At 39.9% G+C, this 25,465-nt stretch overlaps 1 protein-coding gene across 6 annotated transcripts in view; it reads right to left on the bottom strand.

Annotated features, from left to right (window-relative positions):
* Nucleotides 1-23,097, bottom strand: part of RBM33 (RNA binding motif protein 33) — a 95,793-nt gene extending 72,696 nt beyond the window's left edge. For 4 of the 6 annotated variants that reach the window (XM_048950321.1, XM_048950322.1, XM_048950324.1 and 1 more), the window contains exons 1-6: nt 22,772-23,097; nt 14,931-15,009; nt 8,726-8,808; nt 6,775-6,851; nt 3,947-4,247; nt 2,714-2,824 (exon numbers count right to left, since the gene is read on the bottom strand). In XM_048950321.1, the coding sequence (XP_048806278.1) occupies nt 2,714-2,824; nt 3,947-4,247; nt 6,775-6,851; nt 8,726-8,808; nt 14,931-15,009 (651 nt within the window). In that variant the 5' untranslated portion in view covers nt 22,772-23,097. The remainder of the gene's footprint in view (nt 1-2,713; nt 2,825-3,946; nt 4,248-6,774; nt 6,852-8,725; nt 8,809-14,930; nt 15,010-22,771) is intronic. The other 2 variants (XM_048950325.1, XM_048950323.1) reach the window with 2 other exon arrangements.
* Between the last annotated feature and the right edge of the window lie 2,368 nt (nt 23,098-25,465).

Here is a 25,465-nt window from a genome sequence, read left to right as displayed (position 1 = left end):
ACTATAAAACAAACCTCAGAATTTCTAAGTATTTTTTGAAAAATATTTACAATCTGACTGTTCTGATTTGCAGCTTTTTATCATTTTCCTCCAGGCTGATAAGCAGTGTCATGAAACTTGAGCGAAAGTGTAACACTAGAGATGTAGCTAAGCATAGAATGAACGCTCTCCCAAAAAACACAAATGTTGGCTTTTTTTTTTCCCTTTTATGTCTCTATTTCATAGAAAGAAAACAAGTATACAGCATTTCTTTTTGAAATATTTTCCATCTAAGTCCAATTTTTTTTACAAGCATAACTCAAGACATGGCTTAAAAGTATGCAATGCGAAACCTCCATCACTGACTTCACAGGAGATTGGTTCCAATATTAAAGTGACAATGGAATTATGAATTCTAATTCATTTTTAATGAATATTTTCTAGAAATAATTAGGGATATCATTCTTCTGAAAATATCTGGAACACAGTAACTCATGTAACTGACAGTTTTACTACATTTATTTGCTGCTGAAACACCTAGGCAGCAAGTCTTCCTTTCTATCTAGTGAAGACAAAACCATTTTCCGTAGTTTCCAAGGAAGCTCCAGAGTGTTGCCACATTTCAAAATCCGAGTTCTAGGCACCAATTCAAATTAAATATCACGTGAGAAAGTATGCCTCAAAGCAGTTCTAGCCTGGCACTCCTTCCCACTCGAGTGCCACTCCAACAAGTCCCTCAATTCTGTTTTTTTATCAGCCTCCCCCATCGAGTTTCAGTCCTTCAGCCAGTGGGATTTTCTCTTGACTTACAAATTCTTCATGCAATACAGTACGGTGTTTATTTATTTGGGAGCTTTTTTTGGTCAAGGTTTTGTTGTTTTTTTTTTTAAAATGTGGAAATTGCTTAAGATATAGCACTGCAAAACACTTCAAGCTCTTTTCATTAACGAGATGCCAATTTTCAAAAATAACACTATTTAATTGTACTATATTTAATACGGCTCCAGTCTTGTGCTCTATCTTCCACAGGAGAGATGCCAACGATTACTTGTTTGCAAGCTGTGAATGTTATCAGATTTAGTGAGGACTGTACATTACATAACATCCAAATAATAAAAATGTTTGTAGTTAAAGACATGCATCTGTATCATATGCAGAAGTGCATACTCTGGCTCTCTCTCCTTGTGGTATATTCTTTGGGAGAATCCAATTGGTAGCCTACATGCAAAAGTAAATAAAACACACCTGGAATGGAAAAGAAATAAAAAGATAGTACTATCTTGGAAATAAAGCTGTAGCAATCTGCAAAGCATGCAAATCAAGTCAGAATATAGATCAAGTGCATAAAGAAGCAGACAAAAATTTGCATTCCATGTTGAACGATTTCTATTAAAAAGTCAATTAAAAATGCATTCATGTTGCCTTTTGAATGAAAACAACTGAATTCTGAACTAGAAAAATTTCAACTAATCAAGAGTTCTGTAATAAATATTCCCTATATTCTAAATACAAAGCTGTGCTTTCTCTAAGCAGTAAGTTTGACAGAGAAATCAGTACTTGATTTTATATAACACGCAGTGCTCTCACCATCTCACAGAGCCCTTGGATGCAGATAGCACAAGTGCAGACTGCTTTTAGAACACAAGAGAACTGTTTATCCAGTGAATGGAGAAAAACTAGTTCTTCAAGTGTTGTACTAGTTGTTTGTTTGCTTTTTTTTTAAGGATAAGTTTAATACAAACGAAATAAATGATATTTAAGTTATATGTGGTTGAGGATGTCACACCTGCACAGAAGAGTAAACACTACAGGCTGTCTTTCAATATCTCTGCTCCTATACCAAAGAATGCTATTTTAAGTTTCATGCAACTGGAGAGTTCCACAGCACACCCATTTGCTAGCACCTCAGAGAAGAATGCTCCTGTGTCTTTGAGGAATTAATTTTCTGATGAGTTCAGTCTCCACAGAGGGCACACACTCTGACTGCGCTTCTCAGCAGGTATCACACTCAATCCTATTTAATTAAGAACTGGATAAAAGTAATATGAAACCAGATTCCTGGTGGGGAAAGGAAAAAAAAATCCCTCTGCAGCAAGCATCTGGTGTGGAAGGCAAATTAGTAACAAGTATGATATCATTGTTTCAGGCTGCAAGATATACTTGAACAGTTTTTGGCACATGCTTCCTCCCTGCAAATGAAGGAACTTACCCCTCCCTTCCTAACCAAAAAGCTGAAGTGAACTTCACAGAAATTTCTGTCCCAATACAACTTCTTTCAAAACAAAGACTTCATCTTTGTCACAATATTCATATTATGTTCTCACTCATCCTCAAAACGTGATACCAGGAAGCTCCACCATCACTCTTAACAGCAGGAAATCATCTACCTGAAAAGAGATGCACCACCGCTACCAGAGATTTTAAACAGCCTAACCACAGTGCACTGTCATTGTTCTCCTACTCCAAAGGATTTCTAAAATTTCTAATGCTGAACCTAAGATTCAACACAAACACTTTGAACTCTCCTACAATTATCAGCCCAAGGTGCAGAGAGCACTCCGTGTACCCAGCAGTGCTATTACATTAGATGCTATCACAGCTCATCTTTATATAGAAAGAGTAATGGCACCAATAATTCACCACTGGCAGAGTTGCATTAATTCTTACCCAGCAATACTGCCAATTCTAATTTTGAAACAACTCAATTCGGTTTTCCATTAAATTCACAACATACCTCTTCAGATTCATTTGTCATTGTCTGTGATTCTTCCAGCTCCTCATCAGCTGTATACTCTCCTTGTTCTTCCATTGCTTGCTGATTGTATGACTGCATGTAATCTTCATCCTACAACAACAGTGCAAGAAACTGTGAAGACCCAGGCCAACTTTACAGAAACAAATCCATCAAGAAGCAGGCTCTGGGTGCATTGTTATCATTTTCAGAACTGGATGATAACTGTATCTATCAGAATTCTCAACTATAAGTGATAGATCATAGGAGGCATAATTATCAGGCTTTTAACTAGATCATAATTTCAATATTATTAAAAAAATACATATAACCAAAATGTTTTCATTGTTTCCAATAATGTCATCTCATAAAGCTGCCATCTGCTTCTGTACTTCTACATCCTTTGATGAAGCAAGAATTGCAGTAATTTCTTTCCAGAAGACATAGGTACCCACAGCACACACACATTAACACCAGATTTTAGTCCAACAAAAACAAATATTCTTAGAAAACAGAGATCATTTACAAATGAATGAGTTACATTCTGTACAGTTCTCAATAACTCCGTATACTTCTGATCAATAAAGGAGAACAAAAATGTCCTCTCATGAAGTCTGATGACGTTTTAAGACATCTCACTGATCACACACAGTGTTAATTAAGATTATATCATTTATCTAGCAATTAAAGCCAGCACTTGTTCTCTAACGTACTGTTTAAAACATACCAAATTATGCAGGTGACATTTTCTGAACTAACCTCCAATCTCTTTATTCAGGTTTAGACAGTTCTCAGTTACAAAAAGGATGAACAAGCAGGACATCAATCACTTTGGGATATTAGCACCTTAAAGATGTCTTTAGCAGGTCAATAATCTTTTCACCTTCGAAAGACTTTATCAGATCTTGCCTAAAGCTTGGATAAAAGCTTTTGCATTAAGTACTTCTAACAATTGGCAGTGTATCTCCACCACACAAAGCTGTTTTCTTCTTTAAGGATACAATCCTCAAGGTCATGATTCTCAACTGCCTTCCAGCATGACAAAGGAGCATTACCTACCGCCAAACAAGCTGTCAACACAAACTTTGTCACAGCCTAGATAAAGAAACTGGCAGACAGTGATAATAGGTCTAATTTCCCCTCCTCCCTAGGGAGGTAAACAGTTTTCAAATCAGTCTGAAACCCTATGCACGTGAAGCAATGTTATCTTCGAAGATACAATAGAAAGAAACTCACTGGAAATTCATCCAGGGGTTCATTGATTTCAAGGTCTAGCACTTCATCATCTTCTCCAGGCTCTTCCCCATATTCTATTTGGTCTTCTGTCAGTTCAGGATCGTTGCCTTCGTAATGTCCTTCCTCAGAATACTCTGAAGCATACACTTCAGGTGCTTCAGATTTGTCGTAACCAATTTCATCTTCTCCTTGGTTGTACCCAGACCCATGTTCGACTGATGGATCGTTGATGTTCTCAGAGAGTTCGTATGATGTAAACATGCCGGACGTAGCATTGAGGCTAACCGTGACACCTTGAGAACTGCAGAATAAGGGCAAAAGATTAAAAGGCTGAAGTGTAAAACCCTCAAGTGTGCACACAAAGGCTGAGCAAAATAATACATATTTTGTGAGTCTATGAATAAAATTGTACCTCACACACTATTTGACTCTATGCCATGCTCTCACAATGCATACTGTACTGCAGCTTATCACTAGCTGCAGGCTATTTGACCAGGGGAATCAAACCAGCCAGATGGTTTAACAGGTCAAACTGGCAAAAGTCCTGCTCAGTAACCAAAGCAGGCTGGATTTAATTTTAATTCCAAGACTAACAGAAAATTCACAAAGTTACCATAACTGCATCTGCTTTCCCAATCTCTCAAACCTGTAAATCATTTTTCAATTGTATGCATTAATATTGTTCATTCTTAATTACACTGAATTTGTTTGTTTGTTTGTCTTGACAGATTCACTATTCTAATATAATACATATTGTCAAAATTACAAATACATATGCATGTCTTCTAAATGCCTAAGATTCTAAATTAGTAACAGCACTGGTATAGACAAGGAATAGAAGCAAAATAAAACATCAAGAAGATTATCTGGAAGAAAAGCAAAACTCAGAATTTATTGTTTGACACAGCTAGTGTCATCAACACAGAAAAGAATGACTCATTAACACAGACCAGTTATAAAAGCAGGGACAAAAAGCTCTTTGATTTGAGAGGTTCTGGGTACAAGGAAAAAAAGATTGCTTTTTGTTGTTGCTTTTTAAATTACATTCCTATTATCAACCATTTTCGTAAGTTTGAAGGCACAAAAATCAAGGCAGCTTTGAGCAATTTGCATCTATCAGATGGAGAAGATTTAACACAACCAAGACATTATGCAGGATTATCATTATCCTCTCAACTATAGAGGCAGACGAGTTTCAGTGGAAACAAAGGGAGAGGAGTGGACCAAAGCTTTCATATCCTGGCAATAAAGCTGCTAAAAATGCAATAATTTTCTACAGAAACCTGCTTCCACTACTACATTTAGGTACTTTCTCAGCACTAATACAGTCACATAGCTATCCCTGCTGCCCATAGCTCGCAAGGAGGAAATACAGAGCAGAAACAGCAAGGATTTCCCATGCTGAAGGGAACAGACCACTCCTGCAAGGAGGAAGAGCAGCCAGTACAGAGATGAATGGTCAGAGATATTTTACCTCACCATCATCAAGCCAACAAAGGGAGGCATCCCCATGTCCTAATCCAGACCAAAGGCAGGAAGGAGGTTGCAGAGCAACACCAACATAACCATTCAGAACATACACCTGCACAGCATGACACATCAAGAACAGCAGCACCCGAAGGAAGAGGTCATTAAAAACAGCAGTCATACTGCATTACAAGCATCTTCCAATACCTTTCAATCCAGCTCAGAACTACTGAGGCTTGCTTACAAGACATCCTTGTAAACAGGTTGTGCAAAGTTTTGCAAATTACTTTCTGCTTGATAGCTGTACTTATTTTGTAAACTTTCCCCAAATGAGGTTTATCAGGAAGAAGAATCAGAGGAAACCAGGAGAAGCAAATGCAATCAACTGAGAGCTTGAACTCAGGAATTTTGGACTTACTGTACAGGCTTAATAGGCTAAATAATATTAACTAATTCACCTTGGACTGCATAAAGAGTTAATTGCACATGCAATGTTATGATACACAGCAGGATCACATACAAGGGGAGAAAGGAGGAGAGAAGTAAGGATAGAAAAGACTCAGCACCTCCAAAACTTTGAGAGACTCTGTGGCAGGGTTGGCCCCACAGTCTCTCCCTTTACTCAAATAAAGAAAGGGAAAGACACTCCTCCGCCTCTTTTTGGGATAAAGATAATTGAGCAAGTCTATCTGAACCAAAATTTTCACAACACTATTAAGACTGCCGTTTGGATTTGTAATGCACCTAATTTAAGTGCTAATTTAAGATCTGTATCAACATACATCATTCACAGGGCAGACTCCTCAAGCTCCCAAACAACATCCTTGCTTAACCCTAAAAACCTCACACAAATTTCCTGCTGTGTACTCTATGCATATATTTAAGCCATGGTTCAAGCTTTATAAACTCTGGAGCTCCACTCCTCAAGATATTCAGGGATAAGATACATTTTTAAAAGCAGAATGGCAGTGAAAGGACTTGTCAAGGAGGAGAAAGTCTACTGCAACAGAAACAAGGCATAGAACACAAGTTCTGCAAGACTCACAGATAGTCCTAAACAGCACAGGAGATGTCATTTCTTCAAGTTATTAATATTTTTTTTAGTATAGATTTTGATTAAGTTAATTTTATTCAAATAAGCTAATCATTTTACTCATTTGCTAATAATGCTACTGAACACACTATATAATACACCATTAAGTAACTAAGAAGCAAAAGTAGGTTTCAAATATATAACAATTTCAGTATAGCTAATAATGAAACTAAAGCTATCATCAGTGGTAGCCATTAACACTTTGCATATATTGGTTGTGCATGTAACTTCACAGTTATCCAGAACACAGGCTTTAGAAAAGAGATACCGAAATTCTTGTTCCTCTTCATTGTCACTCTGCAGGAGGTCATCATTCAGCTCTTCATCTGACAAGTCTGACTGATTCTAGATTTCAGAAAAAGCCAATCATTAACAGAAGAAGTACACAAAGTTTAACTACAGAAACTACTCAAACTTCTGAACATTGGCATTATTTTTTAATGAGGAACATATTTCAGACTGAGACCATATCTCCAATGAAATTACCTAATTCAAGAAAAAACAATACTACAAAAACAACAAATCTATAAACATTTCACAGCCTTACTCAGATTTGCCCAGCTATCTAGTCTTTCACTGAGGTATTCCCATGCGTAGCTAAATATGACAACTCATTTGAAAGACCAGGATAAGAGAAATGTTAACATCAGTGCCCCTATTTACTGCCTTGTGACCCTGATGTATCAGGCAACTCAAGAAAAACACCCAGTTACACCTCTTTCTAAAGGGCAGAAATACTTAGGAGGCCGGAGGACATGATGTAATGATATTAAGAACATTGACACAACATAATTTGCTTTCAAGTGAAGTAAAAATTTATAAAATATTGTGACTTTTCTAAACTCCTTATTTGCCAATCATAATTTCACTTTCTTCATACACATTTTTTAATTATTTTGTTCTAAATAATTACACACCAGAAGGAGAGAACCACGGCTTTCCTTAGACACATTATTCCCATCGCTCTGAAGTAATGGGGGCAGAAAGGTTACACAAGGATAGTACTGAAACTACTGAGATAGGATTAAGTAGAAGCAAGTTTAGATTGACCAGCTCAGGGAAAACTCCCCAAGAAGCCTAGCACTACTCCACCACTCAAGTCCATACCCACACAAACTGCTGAGCACTAAGACATAAAACTGCAAACACAACAAAGGAGGGCACAAGTCTCATCAAACACTGGAGAAACACAATACTGGTAATATTCACACAGATTAATTTCAGTAAGTGAGCAGCTTTATCAACTCACATTTTAACTACTGCATATATACACATATAGTTAACATTTGGATAACATTTAACATTTTGGATAGCCGGTCTATCAGACAACAGGATTTCCTACCTTAACAGAAATTACTGACAGAGCAATTTCACAAAGCTAGCTTTTAATATTTAGAGTGTGGAAAACACATCAATTAAAACTCAACTTCTACCGGATTTGTGTGACTTAAGCCTAGTCATCTTCAAACATAACTTTAAAAACTATTTCATAAATTAACTCATTTAGCAGATAAAGAGAAACAAGGGGCAACTAGCCAGTTTTGATTTCCCAAGCATTAAATCCTATCTCCTCCTTCAGGTATCAGTTCTGTTATACGGTTCAATTTTGTAAATTCAATTATGTTCTCCAGCATTAGCTGCTCCTTTCCTTCCCCTTAGAAGGGGAAATCCTCTGCCTACCTGCTCCACAAAATAGTAGCACTACCTACAGATACTACTGACTTTTTACGTTCTTTTGTTGTTTTACTTTTCTCACTGCCCAGGATGAATCAGAGCACCTCACACAGACCTCAGCACTGCTGGGAATGAGCAGCACAACATTACTGGTATTCTTTAAATAGCTTTACACAGACAAGAAACTGACAGTTTAAATGAATTCTCAGGAATGCTTCAGGAAGCTTTTTTTTTTAAATTAAGTCAATTTGAACTTCAGATAAATCAATTTAGAGAATCAACTCTTTTTTGAACTGTATGTTTCAAGAACAAATACTATTTCAGAAAAAAAAACTTAATTAAAAACCATCGTACTTGGAGGCACTTCACTAAAAGACACAGGCACAGATTGCTCTGCTAACAGCAGATCTCAGATACTCGAGCAACATGGCTGTCTTTGGGGATGTTTGATACATAAAAAGCCACATCAAATAACTACAGTGAACGAGATGAATGAAGTTCACATTTCAATACGCATAACAACTCGCTTAATGTACATCTCTTACCTTTTTGCCAGCAAGCAAATCCTCTCCAAGCAAATCATCTTCAAGTTCACTGGAAAATATTAAGACATTTTTCAAAGTTGAACCTCAGAAAACAGAAAGACACATTATTTCGGGTAAATGGCTTAGGAAAGTAACTTGAGAATTTTTACTGATTCCACACAAAGCTTTCCTTCCATCGAAACATTTAGCAAGTTGAAAAAAAAGATTTTAAAAGTAACCGCAAACCAGACACATTAAAGTAACACTGCTGTTGTGCAAACACTTCTTTTCTCTTTATCCCTTTCCAAATCCATCCTATCATGACAAAGTACAAAGACCTAGGCAAAGCATATTGCTTTATGACAAGATTAGCCAGATCCCTGCTCCAGGTCCTTCTTTTTAAGGCCTCTTGGGCATATTGGCCAAATTGTTCCTTCCCATTTCCCCACAGAAGCTGCAGGTGACACAATGCCATGCTGCAGGCAGGACTCAGCCTCCAGGCCACACCATCCAAGCTGCATTTGAAGAAGAAAGCACTTGGAAACCAGTTAACCTGGGAGGCATTAAGGCCTATAGATTTTGTGAAAGCTCCAAGCTTCAGGAGGAGGAAATAAAGACAGGTCAAACAGACATCTGTGGGACTACAGAAATCAGGTCTGTGGCTCACCACCACTTTGAGAATGACTAAGAATTCAGGAAACAAAAATACAGGGTTTTGGCTCACAAAACTTCTTCCATCATATAAAAAGCTCTGCCATAAAGAGGATGCAACAATAAAGAACTACACTCCTATGATTTAGAACAAGTTGTTCTCTCCTCAGTGAAAAGGTTGTCTAGCCCCAGGAGACCCACCCTTCAATACAAAATACTTCTTACTGCCAAATGCCAATATTAGAACAAGCACGAGCTAATACTAAAATGAGATGACAGTGATTTGATGTATGAACTCTAACTCAAGAATTAGAATCCATTTTAACCTATACACACTTAAAAAAAAAAAACAAAAACAACCCACAATCAAATTACATACAAATTAAATACCCCAAAGTGAGAACAGTCCTTATGAGCAGAATCAAAAGCAAAGATAGTTTTCATAGTATTTCTGCCCACAAAAAAAGAATGTATTTGCCACTCTTTCAAAGCAACTAGAAAGCAAAGTCATATTGGAGTAAATGTGTAAGAGTTCTTTAGAGCTCCAGAGGAAGACTTAAAGGCAATCCCAAGGCATAAAGCATTGCTAGAGTTGACAGATAAACCTTGTTAAGACCTAGCTAGTGTACAGATAGCGCCTGAAAACATAAAAAACAATCTTCTGAGAAAAGTGATTATTTTCTATATCAGCACTGAATGGGATGTTATCATCTGCACACAGTATTTGTCCATAGTTACCGATCTCAAACAGTTCCAGGAATGACTGAACATTAATAGCAGCTGTTCTGTGATCACTGTGAGCAATATTAAGCACAAATTAGGCCATAAGACATACCACGCATTCAGTGAGTAGAAGAGCTAGAATTTAAGCCCTTCATTTCAGAGACAGAAAACTTTCTGTAGCAGAATTGTTTCCAGAACAATTTAAAGCCAAACCCAAGGTAGGGAAACAAGTCTGATCTCTTCAGCACAGAATCAGCTGCCAGTAACCTGACAAATGCACCGAGAATTGAAAACACTTCCCAGCAGTACAGTCCACCACTGACAGCTTTTAATAAATAGCACCAAACAAACTGCAAGAGACAGCAAGCATGTGTTGCACAAACATTCAAAGACAAAAGCAAGCCAAGCTAGTAAGAAGTTTGGATCAGAACTGTAAAACAATGAAAGATTGACTTTATTATCTAAATATATTTAGGGCTATTCAACATATCACTAAAAAACTTTTGATGTGATTACTTTCCTTTTTAAGAAAGACTTGATCAATAGAAGTAATTGCAAACATACTCTAAATATAACATGACAAAAAAATTGCACTAGCACATAAACGAAGCTCATAACAACTGGGAAATTGTCATAGTTCATAGTGTTTTTCCATGTTTACATTGTTTTTTTCTTCTTCTAAATGAGCAAAGTTGGTTACTATTTGAATAAACAAAGAAATAGTGGAAAGCCTACACAATAAAGCATACATAGCTCAAGCTTCTTTTAAATAGCTAAATCTGAAGTTACAGGTCAGAAGGAAGAGGAACCAGAATTACCAGATCTCACTTCTTAAAGCAACTAACAAAACCACTACTACAGGATTTTAGGTCAGCAGGGAAAAATAGAGAAAACCAAATGGCTGCAAGCTGATACCAAAGCCATACAAAACAAATTAAGCTGGAATAAAAGTACACACCCGTGACAGTTCCAAAGGAAACTGATCCTCACTATCACCAAGACAAAAGTCTTCCTAATGCTGCAGTTCTAAGAAAGTAGGGCTACAGTCATCAAATAGTTTGCTGCTCTCAGAAGAGACAGACTCATTACCTGCTCTTCTTTGACTTCAATATTCATTATTCCCCCCACTGAATAAATTCAGCTCACCAGATCAGCAAGAGAAAATACCCTCAAAAAAGAAACACAACAAAATGGAAGATATTTTTTGCCAGTACAGAGAAACTGTCCCAGAGGAGAGTCAGAAGAAATAAATGTCCACAAAAATCAACTATCAAATCACTTTTGTCGTCTCACTGAACAGCACCAGAACGGTACATTTCTCCCAAACTCAAGTTTGCAGCTACTTGTAGAGATAAACGTATAAGTTAACAGCCCGTGATAAACACATCAGATTATATGGGCCTTTCTGGCCTCTGATTTCATGAGCATGCCCCATTAAACATGAGCAGTAGCAAGGACAAATGTTTTGGGAAAGAATGTTAAAATAAAACCAGAGAAAAGTAATGGGAAAAATTCTCTAAGAACAATGTGATATTTGTACTCCAAAATAATAAAACCCTTCTGATTCTCAGTAATCACCCTCCACTGTTTGAGAACAGAAAGAGCTGGGAATTCAAACTGGTTTACATGCCTGGGGGATGGGACTCTTAAGAAGCAATGCAGTGCATGTGTGGATGGATGACAAATCAGCCCCTCACCCGCCTCCCAGAAAAGTAAGGAAAAGTTGCAAAACGAAGCACGAGGAATCAAAGAAATCCCATGTTCATTTATTATTTTCAGTAAACCATGTCCTGTACAGAACAGGGCCAGCAGTTACAAAGTTTCAAGCAATTACGTTAGGCAATAACATACTCAGGAGCAAGGTATTCACAGTCACCCAGACAAACACAGAAGTCAACACTTCCACAAGAGAGCACTGCAATCTATAAAAAAGTAGTATTAAAATATTAATAATTCTAACATTTGCAAATGATATAATGCTCCATTAGATAAATTTGTAGGAAGCATTCTCTCAAATGATCAGCAAGATGACTGGGTGATCAGCCTGGTGGATGAGGGAAAGGCTGCTGACATACTCTATATATGTCAGCAAAGCTTTTGACTTTTTGTCTCCCATAGATTTCTCCCAGGGAAGGTGGCAGCCCATGGCTTAGACAGATACACATTTTGCTGGGTAAGGAACCAGTTGGCGGGCTGGGCACAGAGAGCAGTGGTGAATGGAGTTAAATCCAGCTGGTTACTGGTCACGAGTGGTGATCCCCAGTGGTCAGTATTGGGGTCTGTCCTGTTTGGTATCTATACAGATGACCTGGACAATGGGACTGAGAGCAACTTCAGCAAGTTTGAAGATGACACCAAGTTGAGAGAAAGTGCTGACCTGCCTGGGGGTAGAAAGGCCCCTCAGAGGGACTTAGGCTGGATAGCCGGGCTGAGGCCAATGAGATGATCTTCAACATGACCAAGTGCTGGGTCCTTCACTTTGGCCACAACAACCTCATGCATCACTGCAGGCTTTGGTAGAAGGCAGGAAAGCTGCACAGAGAAAAGGATCTGGGAGTATTAGTCAACATCCAACTGAAAATGGGCCAGCAGTGTGCCCAGGAGGCCAAGAAGGCCAATGCCATCCTGGTTTGTATGAGAAATAATGCAGCCAGCAGGGGTAGAAGGTGATCGTCCCTCTGTACTCAGCTCCGACAAGGCCACATGTACTGTGTTCAGTTTTGGGCTCCTCACTACAAGAAAGGCATCTAGGCCCTGAAGCGTATCCAGAGAAGGGCAACAAAGCTGTAAGGGGACTGGAGCACAAGTCCTACAAGGAAAAGCTGAGAGAACTGGGATCGCTTACTCTGGAGAACAGTCTGGAGAAGAAGAGGCTCGGGGGGACCTTACTGCCCTCTACAACTACAGGAAAGGAGGTTGTGGTAAGGTGAGGGTCTGCCTCTTCTCCTGTGTCACAGCAATAGAACAAGAGGAAACGGCCTCAAGTTGTGCCAGGGGATGTTCTGGTTGGATATTAGGAGAAATTTCTTCTCCTAAAGAGTGGTCAGGCTCTGGAACAGGTTGTCCAGGGAGATGTTTGAGTCACTGTCCCTGGAAGTTTTCAAGAAATGTGGAGATGTGGTACTACAGAACATGGTTTAGTGGGCAATGTTGGTGGTAAGTGGATGGCTGGACTAGATGATCTTAGAGGTCATTTCCAACCATAATGATTCTATGAATCACCACACCAGTACTGAACCTGAAACCACTTCCCTTACAATTTTACTACAGAATAAATAAAACACAACTTCTAATAATAAACCAAGAAAAAAATGAAAGCAAATTTAAAAGACAAAACATTTGTCTAAAACTCTGTGTTTCAAAATGTCAGCTTAGTGAAAATACTCCATAACCTTTCTCAATCCTATGAAAATAGCTTTGCTACCAGGGGTTTACCCATAGCAATGCACTACTTCTTCCAGTGGAGTAACTGTCTGACTCTTCCAAACCACTTTTCACAGTAACAGTAGCTCAGGACATGATTTAGTAGAGGGTTGTTAAGAGTTAGAGTAGTGTGGTTAGGTCGTGATTGGACTCAGTGATCTTTAAGGTCTTTCCCAACCTGAGCAGTTCTATGATTTAGCCATTCTAAGCCAAGGTAGGAGAGCTACAAAACAAATGGGGCCAATCAACATCTAAAAGTCTACCATGAAGTCAGCAGCAAAAGAAAAAAAGAAACAAAAGATATTCTACTACCAACATTTGTCCATGACATTGGTTTCAGTAATTCTAAGGTATCTCATGCTACCTCAAACACGACATCACATTTCTGGGGCTGGGAGGCAGCACAGTATAGCAATTTGCCTCCAACAAGTTATTTTAATTGCATTCTCAAAGCAGATCAGTTCCTTGATGCAGTTCACCATCCAACCCACAGCTGTGCTGGCATGACAGAGCAGCAATATCCTTCACAGCAGAACACTGTACACTCAAGATATTGTTTGAGTTCCTTATTCATTCTTACTTGCCTCCTAGAGCAATAAGAACTGCTCGCTCAGCCTAGCAGGAAAGCACGGAAGAGGAAACTAACTAATCCCTTAGGAATGACAATAAATGCAGAGTAGCTGGTTCACTCCCAGGGCTCAGCTCAGTGGAAAACTACTTACAGTAAAGTTTGTTTACTACAATCACAAGACTGATTATTAGATAAGACTTGTTTCATTTTTTTCCCCTTTTTCACAGTGAAACCTGGTGACAACTGGCACAGTCTGAACAAGTCTCTCAGCTGCCAAACAGGAATAACAAAAAAATCAACTTCACAGGAAGTGAAAAGTTCTCTCCCATAATGGACAAGTCAAATCAGCAGTTAGACATAGGTTTTTCAGAACACACACGCACACTCTTCAAAAATAACCAAGTTCATGCATATTTCTAAATCCTCATAGCTGTCATATTTTTCAATAGAAGGTCATATGTAAGCTCCATTACCAAAGGATTTTGAAGAATTTAAACATCTATTTTAAAAATCCCCAAATTCAAGTACTAGCAAAAAATCTGTTTAAGCCAATTATTAAGACCCTACTAAAGATGTAGAGGAAAACCAGGACAGTAATTGTAAATTTAATTACACACCACAAACGCTTTATACTTATCTAATTTTAAATAGCATCTCTTCATAGTGCTCTCTATATTCCTCAAGGCAAGTATACATTTGGCACAGTCTAACATCTGCTGACACATGCATAACAACCAACATCTTCATTAGTATCTAAATGTGCACTACTGCAAATGTTAGAATACAAAATGTGAGAATCAGAAAACACAGCGATGTCATTTAATATACAGAAGCTGAGCATAAAAATATTCTACTCACCTGTCCCACTCATCATCTCCAGCTCTTCTTCTCCAAGATCTTTCTGCACCAGGCTTATCAAATTGATCAAAGTCATCATCTGTTTAAAAACAAAACAAAAGAAAAGGCAACTACGTGAAATAATTCTTATTGAAATTCAAGGTTGTTTCTAAAGCAACCACTTCAGAGACAGAAGCTTCCCAGGAATTCATGAAGCTCAAGCACACTGGAGGTCAAGGAAATGATGTCCAACAGTTCTTTGCCTTGTGCGCATCACACCCATCCATCCATACCAGGGTCCTGGAAAGGTACTCTGAAAATGGCAGCAAGCATCAGCACAACACAGGAAGGCACCAGCAACCCCAAGAAGTCGAAGGAAGCGAAGGAAGTCAGGCGTAAAAACCCTTCAATTGTCTCAGCCAGAGTTTAAAAGAAAACAAACTACACAAGAACTGGAAGTAGCTTACACTGTTACTAAGCATACAGATATCCAGTCATCCTCCAGCACAATCTGTGCTCAAGTCTTTGTCTAAGTACAATGTCAACGATCAACTGGTTTTCTGCTTTTCTGCCCTTAACAAGCCTCCAAAAAAAAGAAAAAAACCAAACCCAAATCTACCTTTCCTCTTAAAACTCAATCTCAGCATTCACCACATGCAACAACACATCTATTCACTTCTTCACATAACCAAAATACAAGTATTAGTGACCAATACAAAACAAAAAGAAAAAACAACATTAAAAATTGAAACTTCTTTTAAAAGAACTGCTGGCTTAGTGATGTTCCCAGAGCTGAATTTTCTATCATATGTAACTATGAAAATAAGACTGCTCAGTATGAATTACAATGCAATAAAAGATGTGTGGCAACTCACTGCTTTTGAAACAGTAGACAAAAACAACTCTCCTTGATTCCATTTACTGCCCTCAGATATGGCTATATTTTAAATGATATTCTGTGTTTTCACAACTAAAACAAACTCCGAACTTCCACCTCTCTGCTCAAACATCCACGTACCACAATCTCTTTCAATTCCTATCCTACTTATAAGGAAAAGCCAGATATTCAGACACAGACTATCCTCCTCTTGAACACCAAATTATCCAATTTTGTGATCACTAAAAGAACTGCCACATTATTTTCCCTAGAATCATTCAAGACCATGCAGCAGGGATTATCACAGTGGATTGCCATTTTAAGGCAGAAATACCCTGCAGTGCCACTGTTCTTACAGCTGAACTGCAGTAATGCACTCACTTGATATAACCACCTACAAAGGTTGTTTAAAGTAATATGCCTGAGTTTGCAGTAACCCAAATTAGGAATGCTCACAGAGTAAGTCAATGGAAAACAATCATCATCACCACAAAGTCAGCAATTTCTTTCTATGATCTGCCGGTTTTCCTTGCAAAAAAAACTGAGGTTTTGTGTCCCGGGTACCACCTTTAGAAGCATAGAGCATTTCATTATAAACCAACACAGCTTGAAGATCTTAGTTCTGTCATGATGAAATCCAGCACACAACTCTTACACAGATGGACTTGAACTGCAGCTAAGTTTAAATCTAGACAACACGCACCAAGCTATACGCCAAAATCTTCTTCTCTGTTAATGTTACTGTACAGCAAAAAAGAAAAACTCTTCACTACAACTCAGTATCTTTCTAGGCCAGATACTTCTGTCTCACTGACAGGAAAGTGCTTCCACTTAATATTACTTCCAACAATGAGAACAAATTCCTGCCAAATTTCTAGTGCATGTCTGGACCCCCATTCAGTCACTGATACAAACTTTAACTCTTCCAACCTCTCAAAAATCCTCCCATTCTACTGAAGAGCAACTCCTACCAAAATCCAAAGCTGCATTACACTCTTTCAAAATTCTTTTCACAAGTGCTGTGTGGCAGGATGTGTCCCAAAGCCTCAGCAATGCCCAGTCAGTGTGTGTGCAGTGAGTGGAGCTTCTAAGAGCTGCTCCAGACATCCCCATCACTTCCTTGCCATCATTTCCCATCTCATCACACACTTACAACACCAGGATCTTTGTGGCAAGAGAGGAAGCTTTTTTTTCTAGGCTTTATACTTATCTGTCCCTTGGCATTTGACATTGACAACAAGCACCACAAATTACACCACTACGCCATGGATCATCATCGGAACGCAAAGTAGTTCTTAAATCTCCTTTAGAAAATCAGGTTACCACCCAGCCATGGACCTGCAAATATTATTCAGTCCCAGATTCAAGGCTTGAGACAGCAAACACTGAAATGGACACCGAGGCCTTACACATGCAGTGCCACTTGATATTTAGCATATCTCTGGCAGAGTGGCTTGAGGTTTTGTTTCTGAAGCTACGTTTTCCAATCACGCAGGCAAAAACAGTTAACAACAACCCATATAACCTTTGTAGATGTTTCCCCCTGAAGAATTCGATCTTTGTGTCAAGCATGGTTAAGTACTCATAAACATTAACTTTTACAGAAAGACAAACAATCAGCACCGGGCACATTGCAACAGAAGACTTTTTCTTGCTTGAATAATTCTATCTTATGTGGAAGGTGGAAAGGAAAAAAATGAAGGAGGGAAATCCATGAACATAGGGCCTCTAAGCAGGAAAATGTCCACTGCAGGATGTGAAAGACGTTTTGTATTTCTTGCAGTGATATCACTGCAGCCAGGGATGGAACACTACAACTGCTGCCAAGACATGTAACAAAACAGCTAGGGCTCCTTGTTGCAACTCATGTTGTTCACAGCAAAGCTCAGCAAGGCATGTGTAGATTAATAGTATCGACTGGAAGATTCTGACAGTTGATCACTAAACACAGAGAGCCTCTAACTTCCAGGCAGCACTGTAAGGGAAAGAACAAGGCCTGTCACATACCAAAAAAAAAAAAAAAAAAAGCATTAACTGAATGACAAAACAGGAAAGACCAGTTATTTAGAAAAATGAAAGAAAGAAGCCAATACTTGGTTATTCCTCACGGCAGCACTGAGAAAATCACCATTTGCAAAGCTGCAGAAGAGTTGCAGGATGCAGCAGAATGACCGACCCTGGCTGCTGTTAGGCCTGCCTGCCTCACAGGGCTCTGGGCAGCTGGAATCCAGAGTAAGCACAAAGACTGCCAAACACACTTCATCCCCAACACTAAAAAGGTCTGACTACTTCCTACTTCACCTGGTGCAGCTAGAGCAGAGCTGTAAGCTGTTGTACAGCTCATTTTCTCCTCTTATCACATCTGATCTCATTTGTCTTTTTGTGGCAGTGGTCTTTTGCTCCCCTCCTCCTACCTTATGAGAACAATTTGCCCACACTAGAAACCCACTGAATTCAAGCCTCATTTCCCCTCTGGCTATGCTGATGGTATTTCCTACTCTCTGGTCCTCCTTTCAGTAAAATTTACACTAATAGTTTTCCATGTAAAATGGTCCTAAGCCACACAGTCAAAGTCTCACAAGTGTGGGAGGTGAATCAGCAAGAACACTGCAGAGCAAAGCTCCCACATATCTCAAAATGGTACCAAGGCAGCCCAAAAAGGTCGTTCTACATAGCAACTGTTGCTAAGATGGAATATGTTACTGTGTTACTGCAACCCAAGACTTCCAGCCAGGGAAAAACATTTCATGGCCACACTGTTGTTGCTACAAAAGCACCTGCACACTCTCTGCACGACCTCCTTAGCAGTACAAAATCACGTACTTTGGCCCATTTCAGTATTTCACAATCAAAAATACCAAACTTACCATTACTTTTAGGCATTGAAAAAGCACCAAAGATTTCTCCATAACCTAAACAAGATGAAGAAAGGCTAAAACTTGCCATGAAGATCCAGTCAACAGAAAAGAAAAAAAATTATCACACGCTGCTTATGCAACGGGCTTTTAAAGTAACTAGGTGTACTGCTTCTGGGCACAACTGAAGGAGGGTACTTTAAATAAATAAATGGGGATAAAGGAAAAGCCATTACCTACATGGAAAAACACTGCTTCTCTATGCTTAGATCTGAAAACAATCATCTCCATCTTGATCTCTCCCATTCCCCAGTGCTGTGCTCGAAACACTCGATATGACAACGTGACAAGCATGAGTCGCAAGATCAAAAACAGTGTACAAGCTTATCTGATAAACATTTTCTTCATCTTTCATCGCAAGATTTTATACAACACAAGTACTGTATAGCCTAGATTTCCATTACTTGAGCATACCACTTCAGTGCTGTTGCCTTCCTCTACTGAATTTTCTTTCACATCTCTTGCTATGTGATACAGGCAAATAGCAAGCTTCAAGAGGAACAGCCATGTCTAAAACATGGGGTGGAAACATAACTGTACTATTAGTACCAACTGAATAAAAACTTCTGCTTTTCTTGTTATGATTAGTTACGAGGTCAACACGAACCCCTGACCTGTGATGCAAACCAAACGTGATGAAGGACTATGACTCCTGCTTCACTTATGACAGTCAAGCTCCCTATCATAAAAATTGCATTCATTCAAACAACTGTTCTATGCACAGGAGAACACATGCAGGAGAAACACCCCACAAACACAAACAGTTTGGTTTATGTGTTTAGAGACAAACATCATATCATCTTCATGTTGGTAAACAATTACTCATACAAGCCTCAAGCATTCAGTGATTAAGCATCTGTCACAACACAGCAATTGCACAACGTGTCCCTCAGCTTCTGGATTTCTTCCCACGTTTATAGCGACGCAAAGCAAGTCGCTAGCTGTAAGAACGGAACAAACAGTGATATGCCACAGGTACTGAAGCTCTTCCTGATCCGTGCTTGAAAGGAGTATCTTAAAGGAGGAAAAAAATAAAAAAGAAAAAAGGTTGCATTTAAACCAAGTCATATAAAATGTTTCCAAAGCCTGCTTGGAATTAATAATACATTTGCTTTGGAAAAACATTAATGTCATGATTTCTTGCCTCACAAGCATGTCTAACAGTGAATGAAGGCCAAAGGCTTAAATGAAATCCACATGAGCTCAGCTCCCAAATGGCTTTGGACACCAATGAGAAACTTCAACTCTTCAGTACCTTTCATAGCCAGCAAACATTGGGTGGACCAGTAACACTACTTGTCTGGAGGTCCCTTTGGCTGAGCCTGAGACAATCAACCATCTTTAACATTCTAGACTGTAAGTTCTATATGACCTAAAATCTTAAGTCAAGCATTTGATGTAACAAAGTTTGGGTTTGGCTTCAGCTTCGTAAAAAAAATAAAGCAGCAATAATAATAAAAGCAAGTGATACTCTGGTTAGGTTAACAATTATAATGACCTTAAATGATATAATATGTGGAGAAATGTAGCTCTTCCTTAAAGCCTTTCAAAACATTCATACGTTTAGAACTGCTATGCTTGAAAGCAAATATGCCTGTAGTAATGTTTTCTGGCACTAGTCCTCAGCTGATACAGTAGCCCAGCCATACTTCATGATACAGGTCTCTGTCACCCTGCAGTTTGAGTGTATACATTTCAGTGTAAGTGTCCAGCTGCATCACTCCATCCAGCAGCGTGCAAAACCCAGAAAATGAACCACATCCAGGACTCTACTCTCATTCAGGCATAAACACAGAAGCTTTACCCATTAAGGTGCCAGTGCTATCAGAGAGCAGACAATCAACAAGTGCTCTTGCTTAGTTTTAGTGTGAATGTGCTGAACCATCTCATCCTGAACAAGATTACTACCATCAATTTAAAGCTACATTTTAAATATCAAGAAAAAATTTCAGCAGCTATACTGTACAGTTGTTATACTGTAACATTCAATGTTTGCTCTGGTCCCAGTTTTGCATGCAAGTTTGCACTAAAGTTTGGCAATCACCACCTTAACCATATCAACAGACTGACAAGCAACTGTAAGATCTCAGAGCACACGTGAGCACTCGATCCTTATGAATCAAGCCAATGTTTCCCAAGAGCTTAAAAAAAAAAAAAAAAAATAGTGACCAACAACTCTACACAATCTACACAACAGACAAACCAACTTCCTTCCTTCCATCCAATCCAACAGACACAGTGCTGAGCAGACACAGCAGTTCCGTACTTCAATTATCAGCCCCACATCATATCCTTGCAAACAATCTGCATCTGCAAGGACAAAATTCTTCACTTTGCCAAACATTATGTCAAAATGGTGTCACACTCAAGTTCCATTTATTTTTCCAATACTTATTTTGCACATCTTTACTAATCATCTGTAAGCATCCTTAAAAAAAAAAATAATAATAAAACATTTTGTTGTATCACCACAATTTCAAGTCAAAAACAAACACTCTGAGAATGAATTCTAAAACATTAACTCCTCAAGCTGAAACCTGATCAAGTAATGAACAGCTCTGAAGCCAAATAACCACACTGTCCTGGTCTTTTCACCTAGGAAGCCTTTTGCCCAATTGGATATCACTATTGACTTTAGATAGCAGCCTCTTATCAAGAAAAGTTGTGTATGCCATTCCTGTAAATACCAGGTTTTTTGAAGTGAGTTTAGAAGTGCACTTAAGAACTTCCACCAGGAATTTTACTTGACTAGTCATACTAAGAATAAGCATGCAATAGACACTTCTGCTAGTCTGTTTTTCATTCAATAAAGTGTTGCAAGGTGACCACCCAGATTAAAACCTCTACTGTTTCCATAGAAAACATATCACATTTAATGGACCATGGACCACCATTTATTGGCTCATTCAACTTTTCCAACAGTTTTGACACACAAATTGAAGTAATTAGGAAGTGACAGTTTCTTTAAAATACCCTTCACTCACAGCACCAGCAAAATACTTTCACACAAATCAAAAATGCAAACATTTACCTCCACATTATAAGTAACCAAATCACAGAAAACAGCATAAGAGTTTCTGTAAAAAACTTAAAAGAGTGCATGTAACATCTTCAACAGCAACACTCAGTATATTCAGAATATTGCCAGTTGGTGCTGCCCTCCCGAGCCGAAAATTTTCAATTTTTAAATTTGGGAATATCCTTGTAACATTTGCCTTCAGTGATTGCATTTATATACCTTGCTCACCACTGTTTGCTTAACTGGTAGCAGCATGAGCACTCCAGCAAGTGCAAGCCACGTTCTTCTCTGTGATGGCTACCAACAACAAAAACAGCACAGAAAATATCACAAACCATCATGCAAACAAGGACCAATGTGTTAAGTAATGACTGATCAGAGCTACCTAACCTGCTATTCCCAGTGAAGGTAAGGCACACAGCTCCTAAAATACACACATTCCCTAAAAAACCCTCTTGCACCATTCACAATGGGGTGTTTCAGTCTTTTCTTTAAAAACCACTCAAGCAATAGTTTTAGGATGTGCTTGACGTGCCCATCAGAACAGCACTGGGTCCAACCATCATTTAACATGCTGCAAGCGGAAGCCTAAAAGCAGTGCATTGGTGCAGCCAAGAACCCTGGGACCAAACACCGACTTCGTTTTACACGTTCCAAGCGAGACGCTCTGCTTCTGGGTTACCTGTGAAACAAAACTCTAACGACCGCCGAGATTAGCGATCAGTTCTTCAAACAGATCACACACCGTAAATGCACGAACATGGAACCAAACGAACGGAAGCTTCAGAAGTAAACAGACACCAGAATGCCTCCATTCTACCCGGGGATTCGAACCGGGGCCGAGGGACGAAGCGGAACGAAACCGCGGCCCAGGAGAAAGAGCCAACGGCCCCAGCAGCCCCGGCACCGCAGGGACGGCGGCCGCAGGGCCAACGGCGCGGCCACTCCCCCTCACCCCCCGGGTCGGGCTCCCACCGCGGCCCCTCGCGACAGAGAAGCGCCCGCTCCCTTCCGCCCCACCGGCGGGCCCCGCGCAGGCCGCACAACCCACCTGCTCCTCCTCCCAACGCAGCAGCCATGGCTCCTCGCCGTGCCCAGGCGGCGGCAGGCCCCGACAGCGCCTCCGGTGCCGCCCCCGGGAGCGGCGGGGAGAGGAGGGAACGGGGAAGGGCCCGGATTCAGCGCCCGGCAGCGGCCCCTCGACGCGCAGCCACCACCGGCGAACAACAAACTACCACAACATGGCGGCCGCCACCGCCGTCGCTGTCGCCGCCGCCGCCCTCGCGTTGCATGATGGGATGGCGGAGGACCGGTCCCTCCCTCTCATGGAGGGAGGGCGGTAGGCACCGCTGGTTGGTCAACGAGAGCCGCGGACGGCATCCGCTGCGCACGCGCAGTGCTCTCAGCCTGAGGTTTAGATGGCTGGGCGGGCGAGGCGAGAGTGCGCATGTGCGGGAGGTGGAGCGGGCTGAGCTGCGCGCGGATGAGGGGCGGGAGTGCGCGTGCGTGGTGTCCGCGTTGGGGTTGCAATTGTGCGACGTTGCATAGCGGCTCGTTTGGGCCCTCGGAGGGTCGTAGAATCGCTTGCAGCGTCAGCGCGCCTTCCTCAGTGTCCTTCGAGTTCGTCTTCCTCCTCTTCACCGCACCACCCAACCCTTATGGCTGAGAGCGGTTTCCCAGCGCTCCACCAGCTCCCTGGGCAGCCTATTCCAATACCTCCCCATCTCTGAGCAGAAATTTTTCCAAATATCCAACGTGACACAGCACTCTAGATCCAGTCTGCCAGCAGGCTAAAAGTCCTTTTCCACTGCTCGTTTCTCTAGGCATTTCCGTCCTAGCTCGGTAATACACTCCTCCTTTTCAGAGGACTAAGTGACTCTGTGACCACAGGGCAGATCAGGTCACTGATGTCACAGAAAACTGACCTTTGAGAGCCAACCCGTATTAGCTTTCCTTCTAATGGGGGAAGAGAGCTTGTGGCATTCTGAACAGAGCAAGTTAAGGAGTATAGAAATGTGCCCTGATACACAGCAAACTTAGTTTGTGCTATTTGTAAAGCCCAATGTGAACTTAAGGAATACTGTGGAGCCTCCTACAGCAAGACTAGTTCAAGTAACAAGCAAAACTTTCCCAAGTGGACAAGCCCTCATGGAAATAATTAACAATGTTAATATTTAAATTGTCAACAGTATCTGATTAAAGCCACGCTAAGAGAATAGGGAAGTTCTCATGTCACTTTGCTCCAGGCTCCCTGAAGACTCATCCCTGCATTGCATTTGGTCTCATTTTTTAGCTTTGCTTCACAACTGTACAGCTAGAGATTTATTCTTGATAGACTTCTGTACACTCCAATTTTAATTTAGGAAACACACCACCAGTAGGTCAGCGCTCGTAACTTAATACGTAGTCCATCTGCCCAGCTCTGATTGCCTCACATGGAGGTAGAAGTAAAATGTGAATCCTAGAAGGTAAAATGCGAATCCTACTACTATCAGTGGTAAAAAATGTGACAATTCCTGTGGGGCTGGGATTTCAGCCATCACCTCTTGGTATCCATCTTTCTTTTGGGTAACTGTTTTGCAATGCAAAAGGATTTCCTGGGAGTTCTGCGATCCCTTTAAAGACTGCAGGAAAAAAATATGGGGTGAGAATGTCAGTTTCAGCAGCAGGTTGTTACATTTCACAGCTCTTGACAGAAATCTCTGTGTTCTTTCTGGCTGAGGGTGGGAAATGAAGTTATTAAATGTAAACAGTATGTACACTGAACATCTGAGTGGCATTCAGATATGTGAAAGTATACTTGATAGGCATTCAGTATTCTATTTTTGTGCTTATTTTAGTACCGATTTGACTTTCTATGACTATCAATCCAAATGCAAATCAAGTTACCAAGTATTTCCTTGCATATGCTTAACACATCTATTTAATACCAAAAAAGGAGTAATAGGATAGTTTACTCTTAATCTTTGTTAGTACATAGACTCTTCAATCATTTTGTATAATTCTGGTACAAAGAAAAGTGGCTGCTTCTGAATGCCTAAACTTAAGCAGGTCTGGAACAGGGACCCAAACTATGATGACAGAAACAAGGGTAATGGCTGTACTCACTTTCACTCAGATGAGTTCTGTTTCCTTTCTGTGAGTTTTCAAATTCCAGGTACCATAACTGCTCTGGATTCTCAATAAAAATTCTTACTTCCACTCAGTTCTAGCTAACCTGTGCTGTAAAATGTGAGTATGCCCAAGTTCTTTCTGTAAATAAGAGATTAACAGAATTGCCAGCTTTGGGAAGTTTTAAACCCGTGAATTAAAATGCCTCAATCTGAACCAATCACCAGTTTATTAAATAATTCTGAAAGTTCTACAAAAAAATGTACTTGTCAGCATGTCTTCCAATCTGTGATTGGGAATCCTACAGCTTGTTTTACAATGGGATTAAAAAAACAACTGAGCAAGAACTCAAGATGCCTTTAACCCTGGCTCTGCCCTGGCTTGCTGCATTACTGGGGCAGCTTACCTTTCATCTGCTGTAACACATTTCCCTCTGTAAACTGGGCAGAATACTGCTAAACTATTTTTTTATCTAATTAGGTAGGCTTTTTTGCTCAGATTGTTATTTTTTGTTTGCACACTGAAATGGTTGAAAGCCATAGTTTAGATATCCAATAAAGCAGAATTCCAAGTTAATTCCACTGAACGCTCCGTGCAAAGAAGGTAAGAACAGTGTTATCAACAGTAAGTGGCT

This window comes from Lagopus muta, chromosome 7, assembly GCF_023343835.1.
Source record: "Lagopus muta isolate bLagMut1 chromosome 7, bLagMut1 primary, whole genome shotgun sequence".
In the NCBI taxonomy this organism is placed as follows: domain Eukaryota; kingdom Metazoa; phylum Chordata; class Aves; order Galliformes; family Phasianidae; genus Lagopus; species Lagopus muta.
Note: the sequence above shows the minus strand (reverse complement) of the source record. Positions and strands in the feature narration are given on the sequence as shown.